Source organism: Thalassophryne amazonica, chromosome 2 (genome assembly GCF_902500255.1).
Source record: "Thalassophryne amazonica chromosome 2, fThaAma1.1, whole genome shotgun sequence".
NCBI classification, from domain to species: Eukaryota; Metazoa; Chordata; class Actinopteri; order Batrachoidiformes; family Batrachoididae; genus Thalassophryne; species Thalassophryne amazonica.
In genome coordinates this window covers 82761760-82788811 of record NC_047104.1, presented here as the reverse complement: position 1 = coordinate 82788811, position 27052 = coordinate 82761760, and the positions used below count along the sequence as shown (strand labels likewise).

The following is a 27052-nucleotide window of genomic DNA, read 5'->3' as shown; positions in this document are numbered from 1 at the left end:
TGGCACATCACAGCATCATCTTGGGAGAGTTGCTGTACTAGTCATGATGGTATGATCACCCTAAGCAAACCAGTGACCCCGATGCTCTATGAATGGGGACATTCATTACATTTGTCCATTCATTTAATCAGTTTTTTTCACCCTTTAATTCGACACCCGTATGTACATTTAACACCATTCAAACCTCGGTTCTGTGAGGTTGTGACCCTCTGTATGGGGGCAGGAGTGCAGCATAAATAGTCATTCAGTTTCCAACCTCTGCATCTGACTGATGTCCAAGGTGAAATAATTATATGTCGGCTAAAAAAAAAGTCCTTTCAGAGAACCAGTAACACTTGGATAGGAGGCTGAGCCACCACATGGTCAATTTCTAAGCTTGGTTGTGCTGCACAGAACATCTTTCTGTTTGTGTCTGTCTAGGATGATGATGAAGACGATGGATCGATTCATGAGAACAAATATGCCAGTGGACTGGAAATCACTAGTGATGACCTTTAGTCACCAAGAACTATGTAGCTCCATGCATCAACAACCAACCAGCATTGACTGCAGCATCATTAAATAGTAGCTTACTTTAAATTGTTACTACCGGGATAGGCTCCAGCCCCCTCATGACCCTTAACAGGCATAACCAAAGAAAATGGACAAACTATTATTATTATTATTTGGTTGGTTGGGGGGGGGGGTCCTTCAGCTGTATGAGTAGCTGGAATTTTTCTCCGATATTGTAACTACAATGTCCTTTAATCAATCATTTTTATTAATCTTAAATTCCTTTAAATCAAAGCACGACTGCAACAAAGATGTGCAAAAATAGTCTACAAACATTGGTATGATCGTGTACTCCATGACATGCTGATTTACAAGATGTACCATAAAAACCACAAGTTCTGTTGATTTGGCACATTGTACACCAGATGCAACTCTGCGTTACATGGAGAATGGCGAAGAGTGGTCTTGAACAGAGAACCTTCTGCTCTGGAAACAAGTGCATTAACCACTTACCACCACACTGCCCAGTACAAATCATACAACACACAGATGATTTTGGAAAACAGCAATTAAACGTTTGCATAAAACTTACATGTATCACAATCAATATGAATGGCCAGCTTACTCTCAAAGTAGATGACTCAAATTATGCTGTAACATTCACTTGTATGAGAAAGTATTTTTAAATACAAAATACGCGTATACTATTTTCAACACATCCATCAAGTATAAAATGCAATGTTGGACTTCAAATACTTGTTTAAAATATAAGAAATAAATATGAGTAATAAAATTTGTCCTTCTTTCGCTTTAACATTTCGATCACTGTGTGTTGTCAATCTTGTGTTGTGCTTTTTATTTTTTGTATGGCCAAACCTGATGGTCACCCCACCGAGTCTGATCTTTTCAGGTTTTTTCCTATTAACCCCCAAATTTCAAGCATAAAGTCAGAACCTGTCGACGGTTTGTATATTGATATTCCTGTAGACTGCCAGTTCACCAACTAGTAATAATTTAGAGCCAAAATGTCATGAAATACAGGTTTTTACACAACTGGATTTATATAAACACTGTAAATGCTCTGTAAAAGTGCTGTACAGGATTGACACAGAAATAAATCATATCATCGATTACACGAGTCAGACAAGAGAAAAGGTCGTATTTATCGGTTCAACGTTTTCTTTTATTAAAGTTGGAAGATTTTAGGAGTCCATCAGTTCTGAGGAAACTTTGCCCCACATGCAGATTATCATCAGGGTGACAAAACCTCATTCCTGGACTGGATTCTAAACACCACTGTTCCTTAATGTGGATGAATTCTGAAATATGTTTTTACTTACAGACACCTTCAAGAGATCCTGGATTTCAGGAAATGAGAATTTGCAGAAACAGTCCGTTTTTGTTTTTTTTTCCATTTTAATTTTTTTATTAAAGAATGTGCTACAAAATATTGCTCTTGTGTACATTCAACTTAGAACTGTTCTTCTAATGAATAAATGCATTATTTGCACATTCATTGAGTTTTTTCCACAACTTGCATATTTTTATACAGTAGTGTTTACAATAATAGTAGTGCTATGTGACTAAAAAGATTAATCCAGGTTTTGAGTATATTTCTTATTGTTACATGGGAAACAAGGTACCAGTAGATTCAGTAGATTCTCACAAATCCAACAAGACCAAGCATTCATGATATGCACACTCTTAAGGCCATGAAATTGGGCTATTAGTAAAAAAAAAAAAAGTAGAAAAGGGGGTGTTCACAATAATAGTAGTGTGGCATTCAGTCTGAGTTTATCAATTTTGTGGGACAAACAGGTGTGAATCAGGTGTCCCCTATTTAAGGATGAAGCCAGCACCTGTTGAACATGCTTTTCTCTTTGAAAGCCTGAAGAAAATGGGACGTTCAAGACATTGTTCAGAAGAACAGCGTAGTTTGATTAAAAAGTTGATTGGAGAGGGGAAAACGTATACGCAGGTGCAAAAAATTATAGGCTGTTCATCTACAATGATCTCCAATGCTTTAAAATGGACAAAAACACCAGAGACGCATGGAAGAAAACAACCATCAAAATGGATAGAAGAATAACCAGAATGGCAAAGCCTTACCCATTGATCAGCTCCAGGATGATCAAAGACAGTCTGGAGTTACCTGTGTGACAGAAGATGCCTGTGTGAAGCTAATTTATTTGCAAGAATCCCCCGCGAAGTCCCTCTGTTAAATAAAAGACGTGCAGAAGAGGTTACAATTTGCCAAAGAACACATCAACTGGCCTAAACAGAAATGGAGGAATATTTTGTGGACTGATGAGAGTAAAATTGTTCTTTTTGGGTCCAAGGGCTGCAGACAGTTTGTGAGACGACCCCCCAAACTCTGAATTCAAGCCACAGTTCACAGTGAAGACAGTGAAGCATGGTGGTGCAAGCATCATGATATGGGGATGTTTCTCCTACTATGGTGTTGGGCCTACAACCCCTGGCAAAAATTATGGAATCACCGGTCTCGAAGGATGTTCATTCAGTTGTTTAATTTTGTAGAAAGAAAAAAAAAAAAAAGCAGATCACAGACATGACACAAAACTAAAGTAATTTCAAATGGCAACTTTCTGGCTTTAAGAAACACTAAGAAATCAGGAAAAAAAAAAAATTGTGGCAGTCAGTAACGGTTACTTTTTTTTTTAGACCAAGCAGAGGGAAAAAATATGGAATCACTCAATTCTGAGGAATAAATTATGGAATCACCCTGTAAATTTCCATCCCCCAAACTAAAACCTGCATCAAATCAGATCTGCTCGTTGACATTGACCCTATGCCATGACATTGATCCTATGTGTCTTTTTGCAAGGAACGTTTTCACAGTTTTTGCTCTATGGCAAGATGCATTATCATCTTGAAAAATGATTTCATCATCCCCAAACATCCTTTCAATTGTCCAAAATATCAACGTAAACTTGTGCATTTATTGATGTAATGACCGCCATCTCCCCAGTGCCTTTACCTGACATGCAGCCCCATATCAATGACTGTGGAAATTTACATGTTCTCTTCAGGCAATCATCTTTATAAATCTCATAGGAACGGCACCAAACAAAAGTTCCAGCATCATCACCTTGCCCAATGCAGATTTGAGATTCATCACTGAATATCACTTTCATCCAGTCATCCACAGTCCACGATTGCTTTTCCTTAGCCCATTGTAACCTTGTTTATTCTGTTTAGGTGTTAATGATGGCTTTCGTTTAGCTTTTCTGTATGTAAATCCCATTTCCTTTAGGCGGGTTCTTACAGTTCAGTCATAGACGTTGACTCCAGTTTCCTCCCATTCGTTCCTCATTTGTTTTGTTGTGCATTTTTGGATTTTTGAGACATATTGCTTTAAGTTTTCTGTCTTGACGCTTTGATGTCTTCCGTTGTCTACCAGTATGTTTGCCTTTAACAACCTTCCCATGTTTTTGTATTTGGTCGAGTTTAGACACAGCTGACTGTGAACAACAAACATCTTTTGCAACATTGCATGATGATTTACTCTCTTTTAAGAGTTTGATAATCCTCTCCTTTGTTTCAACTGACATCTCTTGTGTTGGAGCCATGATTCATGTCAGTCCACTTGGTGCAACAGCTCTCCAAGGTGTGATCACTCCTTTTTAGATGCAGACTAATGAGCAGATCTGATATGATGCAGGTGTTAGTTTTGGGAATGAAAATTTACAGGGTGATTCCATAATTTTTTCCTCAGAATTGAGTGATTCCATATTTTTTCCTCTGCTTGGTCTAAAAAAGTAACCGTTACTGACTGCCACAATCTTTTTTTCTTGATTTCTTAAAGCCAGAAAGTTGCCATTTGAAATGACTTTAGTTTTGTGTCATGTGTGTGATCTGTTTTTTTTCTACAAAATTAAACAACTGAATGAACATCCTCCGAGGCCGGTGATTCCATAATTTTTGCCAGGGGCTGTATTCAGTGATGAATCTCGAATCTGCATTGGGCAAGGTGATGATGCTGGAACTTTTGTTTGGTGCCGTTCCAATGAGATTTATAAAGATGACTGCCTGAAGAGAACATGTAAATTTCCACAGTCATTGATGATATGGGGCTGTATGTCAGGTAAAGGCATTGGGGAGATGGCTGTCATTACATCATCAATAAATGCACAAGTTTACATTGATATTTTGGACACTTTTCTTATCCCATCAATTGAAAGGATGTTTGGGGATGATGAAATCATTTTTCAAGATGATAATGCATCTTGCCATAGAGCAAAAACTGTGAAACATTCCTTGCAAAAAGACACATAGGGTCAATGTCATGGCCTGCAAATAGTCCGGATCTTAATCCAATTGAAAATCTTTGGTGGAAGTTGAAGAAAATGGTCCATGATAAGGCTCCAACCTGCAAAGCTGATCTGGCAACAGCAATCAGAGAAAGTTGGAGCCAGATTGATGAAGAGTACTGTTTGTCACTCATTAAGTCCATGCCTCAGAGACTGCAAGCTGTTATAAAAGCCAGAGGTGGTGCAACAAAATACTAGCGAGGTGTGGGAGCGTTCTTGTTTTTCATGATTCCATAATTTTTTCCTCAGAATTGATTCCATATTTTTTTCCCTCTGCTTGGTCAGAAAAAGTAACCGTTACTGACTGCCACAATTTTTTTTCCTGATTTCTTATAGTGTTTCTTAAAGCCAGAAAGCTGCCATTTGAAATGACTTTAGTTTTGTGTCATGCCTGTGATCTGCTTTTTTTTCTACAAAATTAAACAACTGAATGAACATCCTCCGAGGCCGGTGATTCCATAATTTTTGCCAGAGGTTGTATTATTGTGAACACCTTTTCTACTTTTTTGTACCAATAGCCCAATTTCATAGCCTTAAGAGTGTGCATATCATGAATGCTTGGTCTTGTTGGATTTGTGAGAATCTACTGGTACCTTGTTTCCCATGTAACCAAATATACTCAAAACCTGGAGTAATCCTTTTAGTCACATAGCACTACTATTATTCTTAACACTACTGTAATCCTTAAAACTCTAAAAAGTTAAATGCTGATCAAGAATCCATGTCCTGACCTGCCAACTGTTGCAGTGGGCCTCCACTTTACATGATCTGCCAAATTAAGTTCGCTGCTGCCGGTGGACACAATGTCCACTGCATGTCCAAATATGGGACTAAACATACAACAGGGAAATAAAACTAATTAAAATAACATGAATGAGGATGGAAACAAAAATGTTCATCTGGAATAACACACTGGGAACACTGCTCTGAAATGTTTTGAAACACTCATCCTTTGAGCAGTGTTCCACAGTTGTACTACCACTGGCTAAATTGTTTAATATCCACAACAAATTTACGAATTTAGTATTTAAAGGCAACACTTGGTATGTGATATATACATGCACACCGTTCGCCGAATGGTAAACTCCATGATGCAGCACTTTAAGAATAAATACATTAACATTTATACTTTAAGTCCATAAGTAGTTCGTAGTAGTTAAAAAAAAAAAAAAAATGCATACAAGAGTCAAGGTCTTTTAATGGTCACCTCATTCAAATGAACACACTGTGGACACACAATATAGATGCAACTGCAAAGCAATATTCCACCAATATTGGAGAGTGGCTGTTGAAAGGACTAAGATTTTATACTCTGGACAGTTTAAACACAGCACCCTCCTCATTAAATACTGTGCACTGTAACACGGCCATAATTCTTAGAAAGTGGCATTATGTAACATTTTTGCATCAGAATGTGTTTCATCATAAACATTCTATTAATGGTTCTTCTAAATGTGTGAGAACATACGAAAGCCAATGTTGTTCGTTAGCACAAATTCGTTGTGCTGTTATACAGAACCATTGTGTTTGTGTACCAAATAACACACTGAAGCTGATCACGATCCATATGACCACTTTCTTTTCATGAGCGTCAGATATAACCGGTTCCTCAGCACAGACATAAAAAAAAAAAAAGTCATGTGACTACCAAGGTCGGGTAAAAAGCTGACTTTTAATGCAGCAGAAATAAAAATATTTCAATCTTTGAATTACTTCATATAATATTAGGCCATTCTCCCCTCTTTTAGAAAGAAAGCGTGTTTATTTTAAAGAACACATGGATAATAAATACAGCTTCTTGTAAAGTTGTTGCAATGATGGAGAGTTCTGTCGGCAGTACATCAATCCCATTGTCCACTAATAGAAAACCAGCGCTCCTGCCAGAACAGCAACAGTTTTATCAATCAAAAGCTTGGCTGAAGCTACGTTTCTGCCCTCCTCGGTTGATACTGCGCCCACCCCTGCTGTTCTGAGTCCGGTTACCACGGCCACCATTTCCCCCAAAGCTTCGTCCCCTTCCACCTCTGAACCTTCCTCCTCTGTCACCGCGGTTACCAAAGCCAGAGCGTCTGTCACCACGGTTATTGAACTGCTTCTCTTCCAGTTCTGGAAGTTCTGTAGCGACAGTTAGCTGCCAACGGCGACCATCCTTCCAGTTCTCCTATTGAGGGAGGAAATGAGACAAACAGGATGTTAGCAGGAGTACAAGACAGCCTGCAGAGTACACCCACAAACATTCGTTTTACTCAGACAAGCACAATGACATCAACATACAAAAAAAGAGGGACCATGTTTAAGTGTTTCCTTTAGAATTTTCTTTCAGGGCTGGAGGTACTTGCTGAAATGCTGTACCCCACCTCCACCCACCCCCAAACAATTGTGAGGTGTGTAATGTCAGAAAATGTGAAGTGCTCAGAAATGCAAAAGATAAAGTGATGCACTCATTTATGTAATCCTGCATTTGTGGTTAAAAACGAAAACTCCCCCCCCCAAAAAAACCTACTAAAACTACTACTGCAAGTAACACTACAAATATTTTTTTCATATAAAAGAGGACAAAAATACAGGATCACTCAATTTCAACTTCCATAGTTCTCGCTAGCCTTAGAGAAACGGCCTGTTACGCTGCCGCCTGAAAAAAATGACACTGATTGGGCCTTTACGTTGTTTTCGAAGGTGTGTAGTGGGAAAATGATCATTTCCTTATGTTTACTCACCTTTCTGCTGATTAAAGTTGCTAACCGGGACTCTTCTCTATTGCTGTGGGCAAGAAACAAGAATCGTCCGCCGCCTCCACACCGGACCGTTTTTATTCGTTTTGCCGGGAGCTCATGATTGGGTTTTACTGTGAGCTTAAGTGCATTACTGTCCAATATTTGGCAATATGGTATGTTAAGGTAAAATATCATGGTCTAAGTTAATTCCAGAGCTATTTGGTATATTTAGACTGACAAAGAAGGCCCTTTATAAGCCCATAATACAAAAGCTTCAGGGGAGCTTTGCCCCCCTGGGGCAAAGGAGGCACTGCCTCCTATGCAGCCCCCAAACCTCTGGCATTTTAAAGGTGATTTGTCCATCCCGTTACTCTGCTAAAAAAATCCTGTGAGAACCCTGATTTCACTAACTGTACCAATAGCTGCATGGGTGCAAACAATATATTTGGGTTTAAGTAAAATGTATTTATTGTCAGAATCCCACCAGTCATCACTGACAGATGTCAGGGTGAATGTGCTCCCAGTTTGTCATCAAGTCTATGTCCAGACACCCTGGTAAAGCATGTCCACACAAAGGAACGGAGACTGGGCGTTAATGTTGTGGGGTTGGGGGTACAGGAGGGACCAGTTAGTAACCCTCATTCATGTACTGCAGAAACATGGCAGACTTGCTGTCACTCAGAACATGTTAAGGATCACAGTTTAATCTCGTTTTTTTTAATGACATGCTGGGTCTATATTAGCCGATTGAGGTGTGAAACAAGATACCAAGGAGCTTTTAACAGCACTAATGGTGACAGAGCATTTCAGAAAAAAACAAAACAGTGTTCCAGATGTGTAGAACTCAAAAAGAATGATAGGTTGAGATTTAATAAAAAAAAAAAAAAAAAACAACTGCAATGTGGTCACATGTATTCATAAATATGAAAGAACAGGCTCTTAATTATTAACTATCGTATACTTTTTTTTCCTCAAGATTTGTTTTTGCATAAGTTTGAAAAAACAACAGATCATAAGTTTAGGATAAATTACTTATCATGAATTTAATTTTTGAAGTGGCACTAATGACAACACTCATACTGAACATAATTTCGCTTGCATAGACTGATTTTGGAGATCAAGCAATAATTGCAGATGGGCTTTCTGAGGTCCCAGATAGCTTTTCTGATTTATTTTTCTAACTTTCAGAATTTAGTTAATTAGCATATGGTCCATTGATACTTATGTGTAGACACTAGTCCCTAGAAGCAACTATTTTGGTTTCAAATCTGGGTAAATGCAGTCCCCAGAAAATTCCGAATGTGACAAACAAGAAACAGGTGTTGTAAACAAGTCAATGCTGCTAAAAATACAAACTTGCAGAAACAAAGATACTATTCTGACACAGTTTTGCACATAAGACTGACACAGCATGTTTCAAGTACACACATATATGTCAGAAGGTGGGGGGGACATACCATATTCTGTCCCCCCTGGTTGAAAAGGTGGGGGAGGACACGTCCCCCCCATCCACCACCAAATTGCGCCCCATGCACAGGGTGGTTTGTTTTATGTCTGTAGAACAGCAGACTTGCTGTCCCACTCAGACCACATTAAGAATTAGCGTTCCATACATTTTTTTAACTGTCATGTGGCTTTATCAAGTACAGACAGGTGTGAAAGGAGTTAAAAATCTGTAACAGTGCAAACAGACATCTCTCTAAAAACATGTGCACTGCACACGCGGAGGCAAAAACTTCCAACTTTTGATAGACATTCATTTTCCTCATCATAATGTGAAGAGGAGATCTCACATTCTCGTCTGACACCTGCTGCTGAAAAACTAACTGACAGGACTGATGTGGACGGCAGCTGAAGCTTTTAATGTTATGCCACAGTTAGCTGACCTTGAATGCCTGTTGGTACGTTTTGCCTGTAATTTGCATTATTTTCTCTTAACCAGTCTTCATTGATCCAAACAAGCCAAAATGTGTTAAACAGATTTGATGTTGTGCTCACCTGAAACTCCTTGGCTTTTCCAGCTGGGACATCAAAACAAACTCCCTGTAAAAGACACAGTGAAAATAAGACAGTGTTTCTTCAAATTCTGTGCTACTGACAAAGTGTCAAAACGAGAACAGTCCCATATGCCGAAAGTGTCACATTTATTCATATTTTAGACTGTGGATAATTAACTGGTTCTTTTTGTGTGTGTGGCTGTAATAGAATACCATTAAAAAAAGATGATAAAGGGTCTTCTCATCAATCTGCATTGTAACTGACCAATTATTTTTGTTTTAGAATACCATTATATAGGTTCTTCCTTTGGGAAAACATAAATCCACAGTTGCTGAATAAACATTTAGCACACAAGAGAGTGTTTTTAAAAATTAATGGGACAACAAGGCTAAACAATTTCAAAATGATTCACTTTTCTCCAAGAGACAGTTCACTGGGGTCTACGTGGACTCGTTCTTTTTAAGAACATCTGCGGCATTCATGTATGAAATTACACATCACATCCATGACCAAAGTTACAGTATGATTAATGTGAAATTTTCATGTCAAAATATCTGCAGCTTGGAAAAGATGTGATTCAGCAGACAAGTCACATTCATAAGTTGGATAAGATGGACAGAAGTGGAAAGACAAGGGCGTAGGCAACAACACTACCCTTTGGTTTGCAGGGAGGGGGCCAAAATGATGACGCTCATTTCGGGGACAATCACGCTGGGCACTTTAGACAAAAGATGTGCCTGATACTTTTGGCAGTGTGTTCTCAGCGCCATGAGCTTAAAGACTTGAAGCATTGGCAAAAAAATGGTGTGAATTTTCTTTCACGTCTACTCTTAATTTGAGATGTACACATTCTGCACAAAACAAGTCTGCTAATGTCCCTGAAAGAGATGTAACCGACCAAGACAGATTCTCCACAACTTAATACTTTGGTGATTTTTGAAAATAGATGGGCAATTTGGTCCAGAGTCTGTTTGAAATACTGCTGGAAAAAGTCAGCTGTCCAGGACAGAGCTCTTGGATTCACATAAGAGAAGATAAGATGAACTTTATTGAACCAACAATGGGGAATACCTTGTTGCAGCAGCAAAAAATCAAACAGTACACTAGTATAATAGTACAGCATACACAATACTGCATCATACAAACAGTACCCAGTGGAAAAAAAAAAAACAAAGAAAGGTGACTAAAATATAATGCAATGTTTGCTGGTGAATGCATGAGTACTGTTATGAACAGACTATGCAAAATAGAATATAAGTAAATATGTATAAAAATAGTCAAAACTATTGCACCACTTGCACAGGATAAATAAAAGCCGCAGTATAAGTAGTTAATAGTGCTAAATCAGCAGGTGGTTAAGTGCTAAAAAACATTATAAGGTATTATACAGTCTAACAGCAGTTGGAATAAATGACCTACAAAGGCGTCCTGTTTTGCACCAAGGGGTGGCAGCAGTCTATTACTAAAGGAGGTGCTCAAGTCTCTCACAGTCTCATGTAGGGGGTGAGAGGGGTTGCCCATAATTGATGTCAGCTTAGCCAACATCCTCCTCTCACTAGGGATGGGTATCGGGAACTGGTTCCTTTCGGGTATCGTTAAGAAATTATTCACCGACATCAATAACCTTTTTGCTTAACAATTCCCTTATCGGTCCTTCAGAGTGGCCGTTGTTTTTAGGGGTGTTTGTCAGGAAAATGATCATTTCTCTACACTGACTACAGACCCTGCAGCAGGTCTGTAATCAACTTTTCTGCAGTGCGGCGTTGCTCTGAACCTTGAACCAATCAAAGCAGAAATTCGCAGATCGAAGCAGTGCTTCGTTGATTCATTGTTTTATTTCGCTTTATTTTAATTTTCCCCCGCTAAAACCCTAAAGAGCATATGTCTGAGAAATATTTACCTTTTTTTATGTTAAACCAACCTGTTATGGTCTTCTGAAACAGTTGATAGATGTATTTTATAACTTAAAAACGGGACCGATGCTAACGTGTTAGCATGTCTATGCATTTTCAATGTTAAAGTTAGCATTAAGCTGTTTGCAGCTGTCAGCACGTTTGTGCGTATTTTTCTGTATAATAATTAATGGCTTAGGGTTTGTGTTGTAAAAGAGAAAAAGTATTACAAATTGTAATTTTTTTGGTTTTTTTTTGTTTATATATTAAATAATAATAGCAACAACAACAATAATAGTAATAATAACTAATAATGCTACAATATAATTTTATAGAAAGAGACAAAAAGAACCTGACTAAAAACACAACAGAAAATATAAAACCAACTAACATGAACATAAATAAATATAGAAATAAATAAGTGTTTCCTGTGAACACCTAGTGACCCTTACACCTCCACTTCATCCCTGTCTTATTTAAGTTTAATCACAATTTGTTTCGGTCAAAACCACATTTTCAATTAGTTAATTTCTTCAGTGATTTCCTCCAGAACTATCTGCCAAGGTAGAAAACTGCTGCATCCTAGTAAGAGCAGAATACTACTGTATTGAATTTGAATAAGGAAAGTTGTTTTTTTTTTCCTCACCAAAATGGATGCGGCACTCACTGTAGTTTATTGTTTGGAATAGTCCCAGATTGCATTTCAGAGCTTCTAGAATTCAAACATTTTTGTGCAGGTGGTGTTGGGGGGCAATTTTGGGTTTCAACTTGTTTTTCACCACTTTCATCCCTGAATATGTCAATCTTGAGTCACTTTTGTGCGGATTAAAGTCACTAACTGGGACTCCTGTCTTGTTGCGAGAAAGAAACCGAGAATCGTCCTCCGTTCTGTTCACATAGCTCCAAACGCTGCACGACTCTCTTCCTAGTCAAGTTAGAACGATAGAGTCCAGTCAGAATTAATCATTCAAAGCAAAATGCAGTTTAAATCAACTGACAACTTCTTTCCCAAACGTTTGTAATACAAACAAACTGCAATCAAATGTTTTTTCCTCCCAAAATGAACACCTGCGCTGATGTGCAGCAGCCAGCTGAGCTCAGCTCAAAGGTATGGAACGACATTCATGCCAAAATATCAAAGAAAATGCTTTTGACAAAAACTACAGATTTTATTTATGTCCAGAGATCAAGGATAGTGACTAATTTCATATTATTTACTTTAAGACTCCATAAAATACATAGAAAACCTGTAAAGCCTACTTTAGTACACAAATTCACAAGAGGTATCGATAAGGGAATCGGATCGATAAGCAGAATCGATAATGGCATCAACAGACAAAATCTTATCAATACCCATCCTACCTCTCACCCACCACCTCTGTGGGGTCCCAGAGTACAGTCCAGGACAGAGCCAACACTTCTGACTAGTCTGTTAAGTATCTTCCTGTTCCTCTCTAAACTTCCACAGCCCCACAAGACCACTGCGTAAAAGATGTATGATGCAATTACAGAGTCATAAAATGTTTTCAACCACACCAAATGTTGGTACTCATCCTTGTGTTCTGTTTTGAAGCATGACCATCTACCCAAACAGACCCTTTGGACTCCTTTAACATTAATTAATTGAAACACACTCTGTAAATGGGCTGTATTTCCTAAAGTGCTTTTCCATCTGTTTCACCTCAAAATGATGCCACCCACCCACCAATGTCAGCGTGTTGCTATGCAAGGCACTCAATTCGCCATAGGGTGCAACTTTGTGTTGAACAACATTTCCCAAGGAACCTTAGTGAAGGTCCTGTCTGACAGGTCACCACCCCTTGTCGCCATCATCCAGGAAATCACTTCCCCACAAGTTATTAACAACTGTTTGTTGCCAGGCACCTTGTATTTAATCAGATCCAACCACAATGAGTGTATGTAACAGTGTCACTTAACATGTCGATTCATTTGTGTTGGTACATACTGTTTTGCCCTTGAGGAAGGTCATTCTGTGAATGTCATTTTCAATTGTTCTCCAAGCTGTTCTTTATGGTTTTCCAGGCATAACCCATATTATGCATCTCCTGAGAACATACCAACAGCAGGGTGGTGTAACCCTGGACAAAACAGAAGAGAAAGATTAACATAACATGTTGACATATTAATATACACACACACACATATATCATACATAAACACATAACATGAATACCAACTGGTGCTCAAAACCCCACAAGAGTCTCTAGACCAGGGGTGGGCAATCGTGCCATGAGGGCCGAGATACTGCAGGGTTTCCTTGCTACCAATCACCTCAGCAAGTGATTTAATTGGCAATCAGGTGTTTATGTTCAGGGGAAAAGCTTATCAGCAACCCACCTGCTGAGGTGATTGGTTACAAGAAAGACCTGCAGTGTCTCAGCCTTTGTTACCCACCCTCTAGACACTACTCTCCAGACAATGAATTCCTGACTATCAAATGCCATCCATTTTACCTACCCAGAGAACTCACTGTGGTTATGATCATGCCGGTATACATCCCTCCAGTGCAGATACAAAGGAGGTCCCGAATACACTATACAGCTCCATCAGTGAACTGCACTCCATACATCCAGATGACGTGATCATTAGCTATGTTTACATGGACACTTTATTTCTGATCTGACTGAATTCTATCCGATTGGTGGATCAGATTGTCCCATTTACATGAACGTGCCCTAAAGTGATCCGCTTGTTGTGCGTGTTTACATGCACCGTGATTACGATCCGATTCAGTCAGTAGAGCAATCCCATAATGCTTTGCGTTGTGACGTTTGCCGTTTGTATGAGTTGTACCCGGAAGCTGCCTGTATAAACAATGGATTTGTTTTCTGGAGTAATTAAGATTACTGTTATAATTTGCGTGTTTCTTTTGAAAGTGCAGCATCAGAGGAACATGCTTCTTCTTCAGGACTTGTTCAGAAAGAAACGAGCGCGGCGGAATGTGTTTTTACGTGATGTAGCACAGAGCACGGTTAGTAAAGCCGTAATGAAAAGACAGACGGATTAAACAGCTGATTTACGAGCCAAATAAAAATGAAGCCTTGGAGATCAGACAGAGCTTTGAGGAAATGCATCATATCCCTCAAATAACTAATGGGACTCACAGCCACATGCAGGTAGGTTATTTCTGATCCTCTGTCATTTTCATTTACCCACAATCAGTAACAACACAGCTACCACTTTTATGACTTCTGCTAACTTTTTTTCTGTGGATTTCAGGTACAGCAAACTATGAAATCTCACAAAACTTATTTTAAACAATGAACTATTTCAAAATACAATAAAGCAGTTTCATGAATAAATGAAACAAACCTTGTGTGTGAGGTCTTTTTACATTTCCTACCTACTTTACTCAACTAAAATAAGTTGTTTGCTTTTAGATTTTGGAGCATCAGTTGCAAAATGCCTAGAAAAGCCAAAGATTCCAATGTTTTGTGCCATTCAGACCTTTTTGAGAGCTCATCAACTGCCAAAGATACCTTTCAAACTTTTAAGAGGAAAAAAGTCATATCCACTACACCATGTGCTTTGTTCGCCTGATTTATTCCTAAGGATATAATGACTTATTAAGCATCAGAATTTTAAAATACATAACCATTTCCTGTTTCAGGGTGTGAAAAACAGAGTGAAGACGTGCAACTACAAATCATTGGTGACCCTGCAGATCCACTCCGTGACTGGTTGCTGAAAGGCTTCAGAAATTCTACACATCTGACCCCAGAGGAGAAATCTGTTCATGTGAACCTCAGCTCACACTGTAACAGTAGAAAACACTTTCTTACCTTTACTTAACCAGGAAGAGAGTCTCACTGAGATTAAAAATCTCTTTTACAAGAGCGTCCTGGCCAAGACAGGCAGCAAGGTTACGTGTCAATTTCAGCATTCCACCACACATACTGAATAAACAAATTACCAGCCAATGGAAAAGTTTCAGTATAAAAGTTTAAAAAAAAAAAAAAAAAAAAACACTTACAAAAAAAAAAATCAGTTAAAACAACTACATATGTCAATGTGCCAGCATCTCTGTTATTTAAAAGTCCTTTAAAAGATTCTAAGGAGACCAGCTCCCTCAGTTTTAAGTCATTCTGTAAAAAGTTCCATGCAGAGGGTGCAGCAAAGTGAAAGCCCTTCTTTCCCAGTTCTGACCGGACCTTTGAGACTGACAATAAAAAACGGTCGGCAGAACGAAGTTGACAGGAACGAATACATTTCCGAGAAATATACATCCTTAAGTAACCAGGAAGCCGACCAAGTAAACATTTATAGATGAGTAAATACAGATGCCTAAGCCTGTGAAATGCCAAGGAGGACCAACCAACACGAGCATAAAGAATACAGTGATGTGTAAGAGCTCTGAGGCCGGTGATGAACCTCAGAGCTCCATGATAGACAGCATCAAGAGCTCTCAGACTCTGAGCTGATGAGTGCATGTACAATGCATTGCCATAGTCCAACATTGGCATAAAAGTGGCGGCAACAAGCCTACTCCGGGCCTCAAAGGACAGACAAGTCCGAATTCGAAAAAAGAAACCCAACCTGATTCTGAGTCGATTTACAAGCAGATTAATATGATGTGCAAATGAAAGTGTATTGTCAATCCAAATTCCAAGATATTGTATTGTTTAACAAATTCTATTTGGATTTGAAGGTTGGATTTGGTGTTTGAAAACAACATGACTTTTGTTTTGTCTGAGTTTAAGATAAGTTTTAGATTAAGAAGATTATTTTGAATGTCGAAAGCTGATTGTAAATGAGTGATGGCTTGAGCAGGTGAGTGTGCAGAGCTGTAGACGATTGTGTCAGCGTAAAAATGTGAATGTGTATTTAGGATATTCTGATTTATGTTATTAATGTAGAGAATGAATAGTAGAGGTCCTAATACTGATCCCTGTGGTACTCCCTTTGTGATGGTGAGTGTTTGTGATGTGAATCCATCTATCTTCACACATTGAGTCCAGCCTGAAAGGTAGTTGTGAAACCATTTTACTGTCTGATTTGAAAATCCGCATGCAGTGAACCTATGTTCCAATAACGTATGATCAACTGTATCAAAAGCTTTTGTGAGATCTATGAACAGGGCTGCACAATGTTTACTGCCAGGGTGGTAATGATGTCACTGACTACTTTTAAGGAAGCAGTGGTTGTGCTATGTTGCTTCCTGAAACCAGACTGAAAATCAGATATTATTGTCAGAGAAATTCTTGAACTTGAATACTGATGAGTGACTCCAGTAGTTTGACCAAGGTGGATAATTTAGATATTGGTCTGTAATTATTCAAAAGTGTTGGATCACCACCTTTTAACAGAGGAAGAACAAAAGCCAATTTCCAAATTGATGGAATTTCATTTGTGGCCAGAATGAAGTTGAAGAGGTGAGTCAAAGGTGAGACTATAAAGTCAGCTGCTATTTTTAGGAAATAGGGCTCAAGGTTGTCAGGTCCTGGAGATGTCGAGATGAGTTTGAGGGCTTTATACACCTCACTGACCGTGAAAGGGGCGAAACTAAAAGGTTGAGTTATAGCAACACGAGAATCAACACTTAAGTCTTTAAGTGTTGACACTTAAAACACTTAAGGGATTTTGAAGTCGAGGTGGAGGGTGCTACTGAAGAGAAGAGATTTTCACTTCACCTTTACACCAGTTGTGATAGCAACCTGCTGTACACTTCATAATTTGTCAAAAAGAGGAACAACGCAAGCAACAACTGGTTGGAGAATGCTGGTCACTTTGATGGCATCCTTCCTCAGCCTGGACCACAAGTGTCAATGCAGAGCCGTTCCGGTGGGAGCAGGACAACGATAGCATTAAAGGACTACATGTTCAATCACTTCCCTCTCCAAAATGGTCATCCCCATTAATAAAATAATTTAAAAAAATCTGACAAACATTTTCTTTCTTTTTTTATTAAAGTGAATACAACTTTCTTCCATACACATACAGTGAGGAAAATAAGTATTTGAACACCCTGCGGTTTTGCAAGTTCTCCCACTTAGAAATCATGGAGGGGTCTGAAATTTTCATCTTAGGTGCATGTCCACTGTGAGACATAATCCAAAAAAAAAAAAAAAAACCTCCAGAAATCACAATGTATGATTTTTAATTTATTTGTATGTTACTGCTGCAAATAAGTATTTGAACACCTGTGAAAATCAATGTTATATTTGGTACAGTAGCCTTTGTTTGCAATTACAGAGGTCAAACGTTTCCTGTAGTTTTTCACCAGGTTTGCAGCAGGGATTTTGGTCCACTCCTCCATAATCTTCTCTAGATCTTTCAGGTTTGGAGTTTCAGCTCCCTCCAAAGATTTTCTATTGAGTTCAGGTCTGGAGACTGGCCATCCAGGACCTTGAAATGGTTCTTACAGAACCCCTCCTTAGTTGCCCTGGCTGTGTGTTTGGGGTCATTGTCATGCTGGAAGACTCAGCCATGACCCATCTTCAATGCTCTTACTGAGAGAAAGAGGTTGTTTGCCAAAATCTCACAATTCATGACCCCATCCATCCTCCCTTCAATACGGTGCAGTCATCCTGTCCCCTTTGCAGAAGAGCACCCCCAGAGTATGATGTTTCCACCCCCATGCTTCATGGCTAGGATGGTTTTCTTGGGGTTGTTCTCATCTAAACATGGTAAGTGGAGTTGATTCCAAAAAGCTCTATTCTGGTCTCATCTGACCACATGATCTCTCCCATGCCTCCTCTGGATCATCCAGATGTTCACTGGTGAACTTCAAATGGGCTTGGACATGTGCTGGCTTGAGCAGGGGGACCTTGCTGTCCTGCAGGATTTTAAACCATGACAGCGTCATGTGTTACTAATGTAATCTTTGTGCCTGTGGTGTTCTACCAAGCTGCTTGCCTGTTGTCCTGTAGTCCATCCCAGCCTTGTGCAGGTCTACAGTTTTGTCCCTGGTGTCCTTAGACAGCTCTCTGGTCTTGGCTATGGTGGACAGGTTGGAGTGTGATTGATTGAGTGTGTGAACAGGTGTCTTTTATACAGGTAACAAGTTCAAACAGGTGCAATTAATACAGGTAATGAGTGCAGAATAAGAGGGCTTCTTAAAGAAAAATTAACAGGTCTGTGTGAGCAAGAATTCTTGCTGGTTGGTAGGAGATCAAATACTTATTTGCAGCAGTAACATACAAATAAATTATTTAAAAAAAAAAATCATACATTGTGATTTCCGGATTTTTTTTTTTTTTTTAAGATTATGTCTCTCACAGTGGACATGCACCTAAGATGAAAATTTCAGACCCCTCCATGATTTCTAAGTGGGAGAACTTGCAAAATCGCAGGGTGTTCAAATACTTATTTTCCTCACTGTATATAAAATAAAACCTGGCAGCACCACAACAATTTGGTTAAAAATAAAATATAGTGCTAAAAACGTTTATTCACTTAACATCAGAGCTTGGTATTACTTCTTAAACTGGCATTAGTGTGACGTCAGATCATAAAACCAAACCCTAAAAGCGGCTCTTTGTCAGCAAAACAACATACTACCAGGAAAAATTTAAGAAACTAAACATCAGCCAGTTTCCTATATTCAATTTCTACATGTTGTGTAGGCTGCAGTCAACATTTCCACTGTTATTTTGATTATTCTGAGTGTGCCGATGTGGCAGGTGGTAACTTGGGTTGGGTGGTCAGGTGGCTGCTGTGATTGGTGATGAAACAGTGGACTTAGTAGAGGACAAAGCTGAGATGCGTGCACATCATTTAGGAGAGGTTAACTCACCTGTTCCAGATTAATATGACCCCAATGAACAACTTCAGATATGTGCCAAAATCTCTATCCAGGACAAACAGCCCAAAATGCCCACACCCTTTTTCATCTTAAAATACAGATGTATTTTCTAAACAGCAGCAGCTTGAGATTTTCCAAGGTGTTGAACATGTTGAAATGACCAGTACATCTTTGAGGGTCAAACAAAAGTGTAAAATTTCTATTTGATATTTTAAGAGAAAATGGCTAAAATAAGTGGGTCAACGCATTACAACACATCGAAAGAAAATGAACATTGTCCAAATAAATTTTTATTTTCAGTCCTACTGTTATCCATGGAATATGCATTTAAACTGGAAAATACAAACAAACCTTGTATCTTTGGCAGACAGCAGTATCTAGAGGTCTTAAATGTTTTAAAGATTATCAGGGAACCCACAACAGAAAGTTTAAGATACTAAATATGTGGTGATTCCAGACTGTATGTTGGTCGTTTGACCTAATGTTTTTTTCTTAAAATATAAAAATTATATTTTACACTCTTCTTCTAAACATGTACTGGTCATTCTGAGCATATTGAGTACTTTGAAAAATCTACAGCTGCTGCAGTTTAGAAAATCCAGCTGTATTTGAAGTAACACTCAGGACGAGTGGTCATTTTCGGCTGTTCCATGCTTGTCTCAGCGAGGTCCTAGACTAACTTTGTTCATGCAAATGTGGAGCTGATGAGTAGGATTGAGAAAGGAGAGCCCGAAGACCATCAGTTTCCCTATAATGCTTTCAGTGAGCAGGTACTTTCCTCCATAAACCTGGAAAAAGCCTCTTTCCAGATTCCTCTCGTGCTGCTGTTGCATGTTGTCCAGGAAAGATCTCTGCTGGGCTGACCGATACCCAGGAGCTTGGCATCACCAGATGATGGCTTTCGATCTAGAAAGAATGTATAATTTCAGTTAGCAAAGAAAAAGAGGGTTTATGTTTTTCTCTTTGTGGATCTCTCAGTCATGTATTATACCAAAGAATCATCCTGCTTCTATATTCAAATATGTTGTAACTCATCCACAGCTTTTACTTCACAAGCTCAAAACAGGAAAACAAAATTGAAATGAAAATATGTTTGTGTCTCAACTGTCTAAAGGATATTAACTGTCATATTCTGCTGGAACTTGTAATATTACCATTTCTAAAAAATAAAGCACTCCAAATAAATAAATAATATGCAATGACTTGAACATTATTTTTTTCAACAAGCTCTACAGGAAATTTCAATAACTCACTGTGGTCTTATTTTGCAGCATATTACTCTTTAAAAAGCTCACTTTTTTTCTGGAGCCTCCTCTGTGGTCTTCAGGTTGTGTTAAGCTGCTGTCATCAATCTAATCCAATGTGCTCTTTACATCATCATCTGTATATAAGAGCTAATTAACGTGCACTAAAGTGAACGAGGATAAAGAGTGTTGGTTAACTTGATAACAGAATGTGTTCATGCACTTTACTCCGCAAATAACTTATGGGATAACTTAACATGAATCCCCAACATTAACTTGAACTAAATCCACACATTTGGCTCAAAGTACGTCTCGTTTAAAAAAAAAAAAAGGAATGTTGAGTTAGCGTGATTTTATCAGGACTTACCTCCAGGTTTTCCGGTGTCTCGGGTGAACTTTCCTCCGGTGGAAAACTGACTTCTACTCCAGTGTCCTCCTTGGAGAGCGGTCGACCTCCGATTATTTCTCCATTAATTTATAATAAGTGAAGCTGGTTGAAGCCGCGCCGCTTCTGTTCGTTTAGCTTCTCCTTGTAGAAAGCGCTCGTTGCTTCCCAGCGGCTTTTAATTTGCTCTATTGACCTGTTGACTCTGGACAAAACAAGTCTGTGCTGCCAACTTACGTCCATCAAGCTTTGCCACTTATTTTAAATTCTTTTAAACGTTGAGGAGTGTTTGGCTCTTGTAAAGTCCAGCTGTGTTTTTTTCCATCACCATTTACGCAAACACAGAGCAGGAAGTGTCACGTGGTGATGTGACGTGACAGACGTGCAGTAAGGCTTCTCACAGGCGGACAATCCGACGTGCCATTTACATGGAACGCGATCGGGTTAAAAACAGGGTTACACCACCTCCTCTGACCCGATCGTAATTTTGATCGGATTGGGCTATTCTAATCAGATGGAGCTGTTTACATGGCGTGATTTTGATCTGATTGTTCAATCTGACTGTTCAATCAGATTACTTTTGGTCCATGTAACCGCAGCTATTGTGGCTGAGGACTTTAATCAGGCTAACATGAGGAAAGTTGTACCTCATTACCACCCACCAGCATGTAGACTTTGCAACTCAAGGAGTCAACACACTAGACCATGTCTACACAAACATCAAGGGGGCTTTCAAGGCACTCTCCTGCCCCCACCTCTGCTCCCCTGTACATTCCTCAGTCCTGCTTATTCCCACATACAAGTCTGTTCTCACAAGATGAAAACATGCTGTGAGACAAGTTAAGGTCTGGCCTGATAGGGGGGATGACACACTGTAAGACTGCTTTGAGAGCACAGACTGGCCTGTGTTCAAAGAAGCAGCCACAGAACAACTAGGGGTCACCGTGGAGGAGTATGCGGAGGCTGGATCTGGGTACATACAGAAACTCATGGAAGACATCTGTGTAACCAAACATCACTGTACACTGCTAACTAGAAGCCCTGTCCGACCAATAAGGTGCGAGCAAAGCTGAAAGCTCGCAATGCAGCCTTCAAATAAGCGAAGTGCTTAACGCATCTGCGCATGCGTGGGTCAAACGGGGGCAAAAATTCCAACTACCAAACTCACACCACTCCCACTGAATTTTGTATACAGTAGCATTAGCGGACTGTAAATGTTGAGGCTTACAGGGATTGTTTCAAAGGCTTTAAACCTTAAGCGACGCACACAATAATGACAGGGGCGCATAGTGCTGTTTTCAAATGCTCGAACGGAATTTATAGGCTTGAAAGTTGGCTGAAAACCACGACTGCAAAGCTCCACCAAGTCCACACAAAGACGGAAAGAAGAAGAAATGTGGTTGTAAACCGCCATTCATTCTACACAACTTCCCCACAGAAAAGAAAGATTCAGATGGATGTAAAAGACGGACTAAAATTGTAAGTTTCTGCACACACTTATTTTGTCAATATCCTGAAACTGTGCCAAATTATAATGTGGTTGATGGCGCCGTTTTCGTGCATCGGCTTATGACTGTAATGTCGCACCATGAATGACGTGGTGCGTAATATTGTAATATTGACATGTTCTATAAACGAACTGCATGCATGCACATATCATTGTATGTCTGTCAACTTATCAAAACAAACCTGACACCAAAGAGGTTATATGCGAGACCCACCTTCCTTGTAGTCATTACGAAGCCAGCAGAGTAGCGATTCTCATCTTGCTTAGCAAATATTGTGCAATATCCACAGTTTCAGACTCGGACTTCGTCTAACCATCCGTTAGTTGCCTTCAAGGGGTCAGAAATTTGTCTCCAACTATCAACAAGGACTGGTTATTTTCGACAGCAGCGGTCTCTTCCTCCTTCGTTGGTAACAACGGTAGTTTCTGTAATGATTCGTTGGTAACAACGGTAGTTTCTGTAATGATGCAGCATATGCAAGCGCAGCCAGTTCTTTCCGTTTCTGTCCACTGCCGTACGCGTGGTTGTAACAGGCAATCCGCGGAGCTTACAGAAACGCTTTAAAATCAACTTTCCAGCGGTTGAAATGATCCAAATCATAGCACTCCTCGCTGCTTTCCGCCGTCATAGCATGTCGATTGGTATCCAAAAAATTTAGCGTGCCCATAATGCACCACGCGACCCGAGATGTGCACTTCACTTATTAGGGGATGAGACAGTCCTCAAGTCAGCCAGAGCCAATCTGAACTGTGCCATCAGAGATGCAAAGGGGGCACACACATTAAAAAAAAAAAAAAAAAAAAATTCCAGAGTCACTTCCAAGACACCAGGGACGGCCTGAGACTTTGGCAAGGCATTAAAACATCACAGACTGCAGACACACACCCCCATAGTGTGCCAACAACATAGACATCCTCAACAAATTGTACAGCTACTTTGGACAGTTTAACACACTCAACAATACACCCACCATTAAAGCCCCCCATCGCCAGGATGGCCAGGTTCTCTGTCTGGACCCAACTGATGTGCACCGGGCCTTGAGGAGGGTCAACTCAAGGAAAGCAACAGGTCCAGATAACATACCCAGCCATGTGCTTAGAGTGTACGGACCAACAGGCTAAAGTACTTACAGACATATTTAACACCTCACTGAGCCAGGCAGTCATTCCCTCCTGCATCAGCATCTATCATCGTAGTACCAAAAAACTCCACCATCACTTGCCCCAATGACTACCACCCCATAGCACGCGCACCCATAATGAAGTGCTTCGAAAAACTGGTGAAGGATCACATCCCCGCTGTACCATTTGACCCACTGCCCCAACCGCTTCACTGAGGATGCTGTGTAGTATGCCCTTCACTTCAGCCTGGAACACCTGGAAAAACAAAACACCTATGTCCGAATGTCGTTTGTGGACTTCAGCTCCATTCAACACCATAATCCAACACCTAGTGGAAAAACTGAGTACCCCCACGCGCAACTGGAATCGGGACTTTCTCACCAGCAGGCCACAGTCTGTACAGTGAGAAGCAACTCTTCTGACATTATCCGGCCGAGCACCGGCTCCCCTCAAGCTGTGTGTTGAGCCTGCTGCTCTTCACCCTGATGACCCATGACTGTGGTGCCCGCTCCGCTACCAACCATATCATAAAGTATGCGGATAATATGACAGTGATGGGTCTGATTCAGAACAATGAGGAACTGGCATACAGAGAGCAGGTGGAACATTTGGTCAGCTGGTGCACCATTAACAACCTAGACCTGAATGTCAACAAGACAAAGGAGGTCATTGTGGATTTCAGAAGGAACCAGCCCCCCACTTTCTCCTCTCCATAAGAGGCGCTGTTGTAAAGATCGCCCAGAGCACCAAGTTCCTGGGGCTGCACATTTCCAGCGACTTAACATGGACCCAGCACACACCCTCCCTGACCACGAAGGCCCATCAATGACTGCACTTCCTCAGACGGCTAAGGAGAGCTCACCTTCCCCCTTCCATCCTCATCACTTTTAACAGGGGCACTGTCAAGAGGATCCTAACAAAGTGCATCTCTATCTAGCGTGAGAGCTGCACTGCCATGGACCGTAAGGCCCTGCAGAGTGGTGAGAGCCACTGAGAAGGTCAATGGCACTCCCCTCACTCCCATTAAGGACATTGTCCACGGCTGCTACCTGTCAAAAGCCACAAAAATCATTGCAGAACCCACACTTCCCAACCACGGACTGTTCTCCCTCCGCCCACAGGCAGACGTTATCGGGGTATTTGGAGCAGAACATCCAGGTTCTGCAAAAACTTCTTCCCCACTGCAATAAGACTCCTGAACTCTCTGTAACATCTGTTCGTTTGCGTATACGCCTGTGCGCACGAATATCTGTTCATTTATATATATGCACACGCACAGACATGAACATTTGTTCCTGTGCATTTTTACAGCACAGTTCTTTGTGCCATTAGACAGCACTCTTCGTTATTTGATAAAGACATTTAATCATATATATTTGCTTGAGGTGAGCATGACTGCAAGTTGTATTTTATCTGGAGACGACATGAAGAAAAGCCCAAAATAATGACGCCATCACGACACTCATCTCAAGAATACTTTAAGTGTGACCCGGCTCAGTTTTAGCTGCATGCTGACAGGAATGAAGCTCTGCTAAGAAGTTAACATCTTTTTCCTTTAAAAATGAAAAGGTAGTTTAATGGTGGGGTTTTTTTTCATTTCACCTGTAAAGAAAATTTGGGTTGTGAATCGAGACCCAACCCCCCCCCCCCCCCTATACAAGTTTCACCAGACTAAGTTCCAGGGCCTCTCAAACTAGTAGAAAAATGTGACATATACTCCGGAAAATATGGTAACTCACTTTGAAGTCATTTTGAAAGATGACAAAGTACAGTCATGGAAATATTGGTCAATTGTTTTCCTGTTTAAAGACGCAGCTGACTTTTGCCATCCACTTCTTAAAGATTGTCAACAGTCTTCATGTCCACAAAGTTGTTGAAACTACTTTTTTAATCATTAAGTTTTACTATTCAGGCTTGAACTTTTAAGAAGCAGATGTAAAAATGACTGTCTTCATAAATAAGATAATTATTAAAAGGGGGTCATGCACATATAGACCACAATGACTCTTGCTGGTATAAGTGGGTAAGCTAGATGTAGAAAATGGTGGCACAAGAGCAGATCACAAGGGTGAAATACCTCTCCAGAGGCCCTTAGGCATATTCTTGGGCGTGCTCGTGCCTGGATTCTGTACTGATAAGTGGATTAGCATCTTTGACTTCAACTGGACGGGGCACCAGCCCATTGCATGTTACTTCTCCAGCCAAGGCCGGTAGCCATTTACAGTTGAGTGGACTGAAACAATGCCAATGAAGTCCTGTCCAAGGACACAGACTGGTAGCTTGACCAGGTAGTGAACTCAAGTCTACATATTGGTTGTCCAACTCCTACTCCACTGAGCTACATACTCTTCTGTTACACAATAGTGCTGTGAAATTCACAATCATATGCATGTAGTACTCACGGCGTCAGAGTTTAGTAGTGACCTCTGTTCAAGATTTGTGGCTCCAGAAATGTGGGCCAGGGCAGCGGCTAGAGCTTCAACAGCTCCTTTCTCTTCAATCAGCTTCTCAGCAGATGCTCTGAAGTAGCCGATAGCAGTAACAGGCACAGAATCCAGAAACCTGGATGCAAAAAGGATGAAAGTGCAGCAGAATAATCAAACCTGCCAACAAGTGTTGAGCACATCATGTTACTTTGTTCAAGGAGACTGCAACAGAGCAAAGAACTGTGAAAACATGAGTTCTAAACATGAATTCAAACTTTTTAAAAATCTCTCCAACTTTGAGCCAGCCAATTATCCATCATCACTGTCTAAACATATGTTGCTGAGAAAGCATAATGCCTCATAGCATTCTGCTGCAAAAAACAGTTATGATCAATAGTTTCACAAAATAAAACATGAAATATTGAAGAACTTAACATTACAATTTCAGATATTGATCCCATTAATATAAGAGCTCTTTCAGATTTCTTTGTCATGCCTGTCAAGTTTAGGTCATGTTACAATATTGTTCCCTGTGATGGTCATAATGGTTTTTGTAAGGTAACTGTCACCAGCCAGATTGCAGATTCCACATGGCTCTCACTCTGTGCGTTTCCAACAAACTAAGAATCACCAGAAGTTAAATATATTATATAGCGACGAACACACTGATATTTGAGAAGTGAAATGAAGTTTCTAGTATTTACAGAAAGTGTGCAATAATTATTTAAACAAAATTAGGCAGGTGCATAAATTTGGGCACCCTTGTCATTTTATTGATTTGAATACATTTAGCACTAATTATTGGAACACAAAATTGGTTTGGTAAGCTCACTGACCCTTGACCTCCTCACACAGGTGAATCCAATCCTGAGAAAAGGCATTTAAGGTGGCCATTTGCAAATGTTTCCACTCTTTGCATCTCTTCTAATGAGTGACAACATGGGAGACTCTAAATACCTCTCAAATAACCTGAAAACAAAGATTGTTCAACATCATGGTTTAGGGGAAGGATACAAAAGCTATCTCAGAGATTTCAGCTGTCAGTTTACACTGTGAGGAACATAGTGAGGAAATGGAAGACCACAGGCACAGTACTAGTTAAGGCTCAAAGTGGCAGGCCAAGAAAAATGTCAGATAAGCTGAAGCGAAAGATGGTGAGAACAGTCATAGTCAACC

General features: G+C 40.0%; 1 protein-coding gene and 1 pseudogene across 1 annotated transcript in view; one reads left to right on the top strand and one right to left on the bottom strand.

Moving 5' to 3' along the window:
• Window positions 1-1485, top strand: part of chs1 (chitin synthase 1) — a 117145-nt gene extending 115660 nt beyond the window's left edge. The window contains exon 35 of the mRNA XM_034188600.1: window positions 421-1485. Within this exon, the coding sequence (XP_034044491.1) occupies window positions 421-498 (78 nt within the window). The 3' untranslated portion in view covers window positions 499-1485. The remainder of the gene's footprint in view (window positions 1-420) is intronic.
• Window positions 1486-6005: 4520 nt separating this feature from the next.
• LOC117526521 lies at window positions 6006-26023 on the bottom strand (annotated as a pseudogene).
• Between the last annotated feature and the right edge of the window lie 1029 nt (window positions 26024-27052).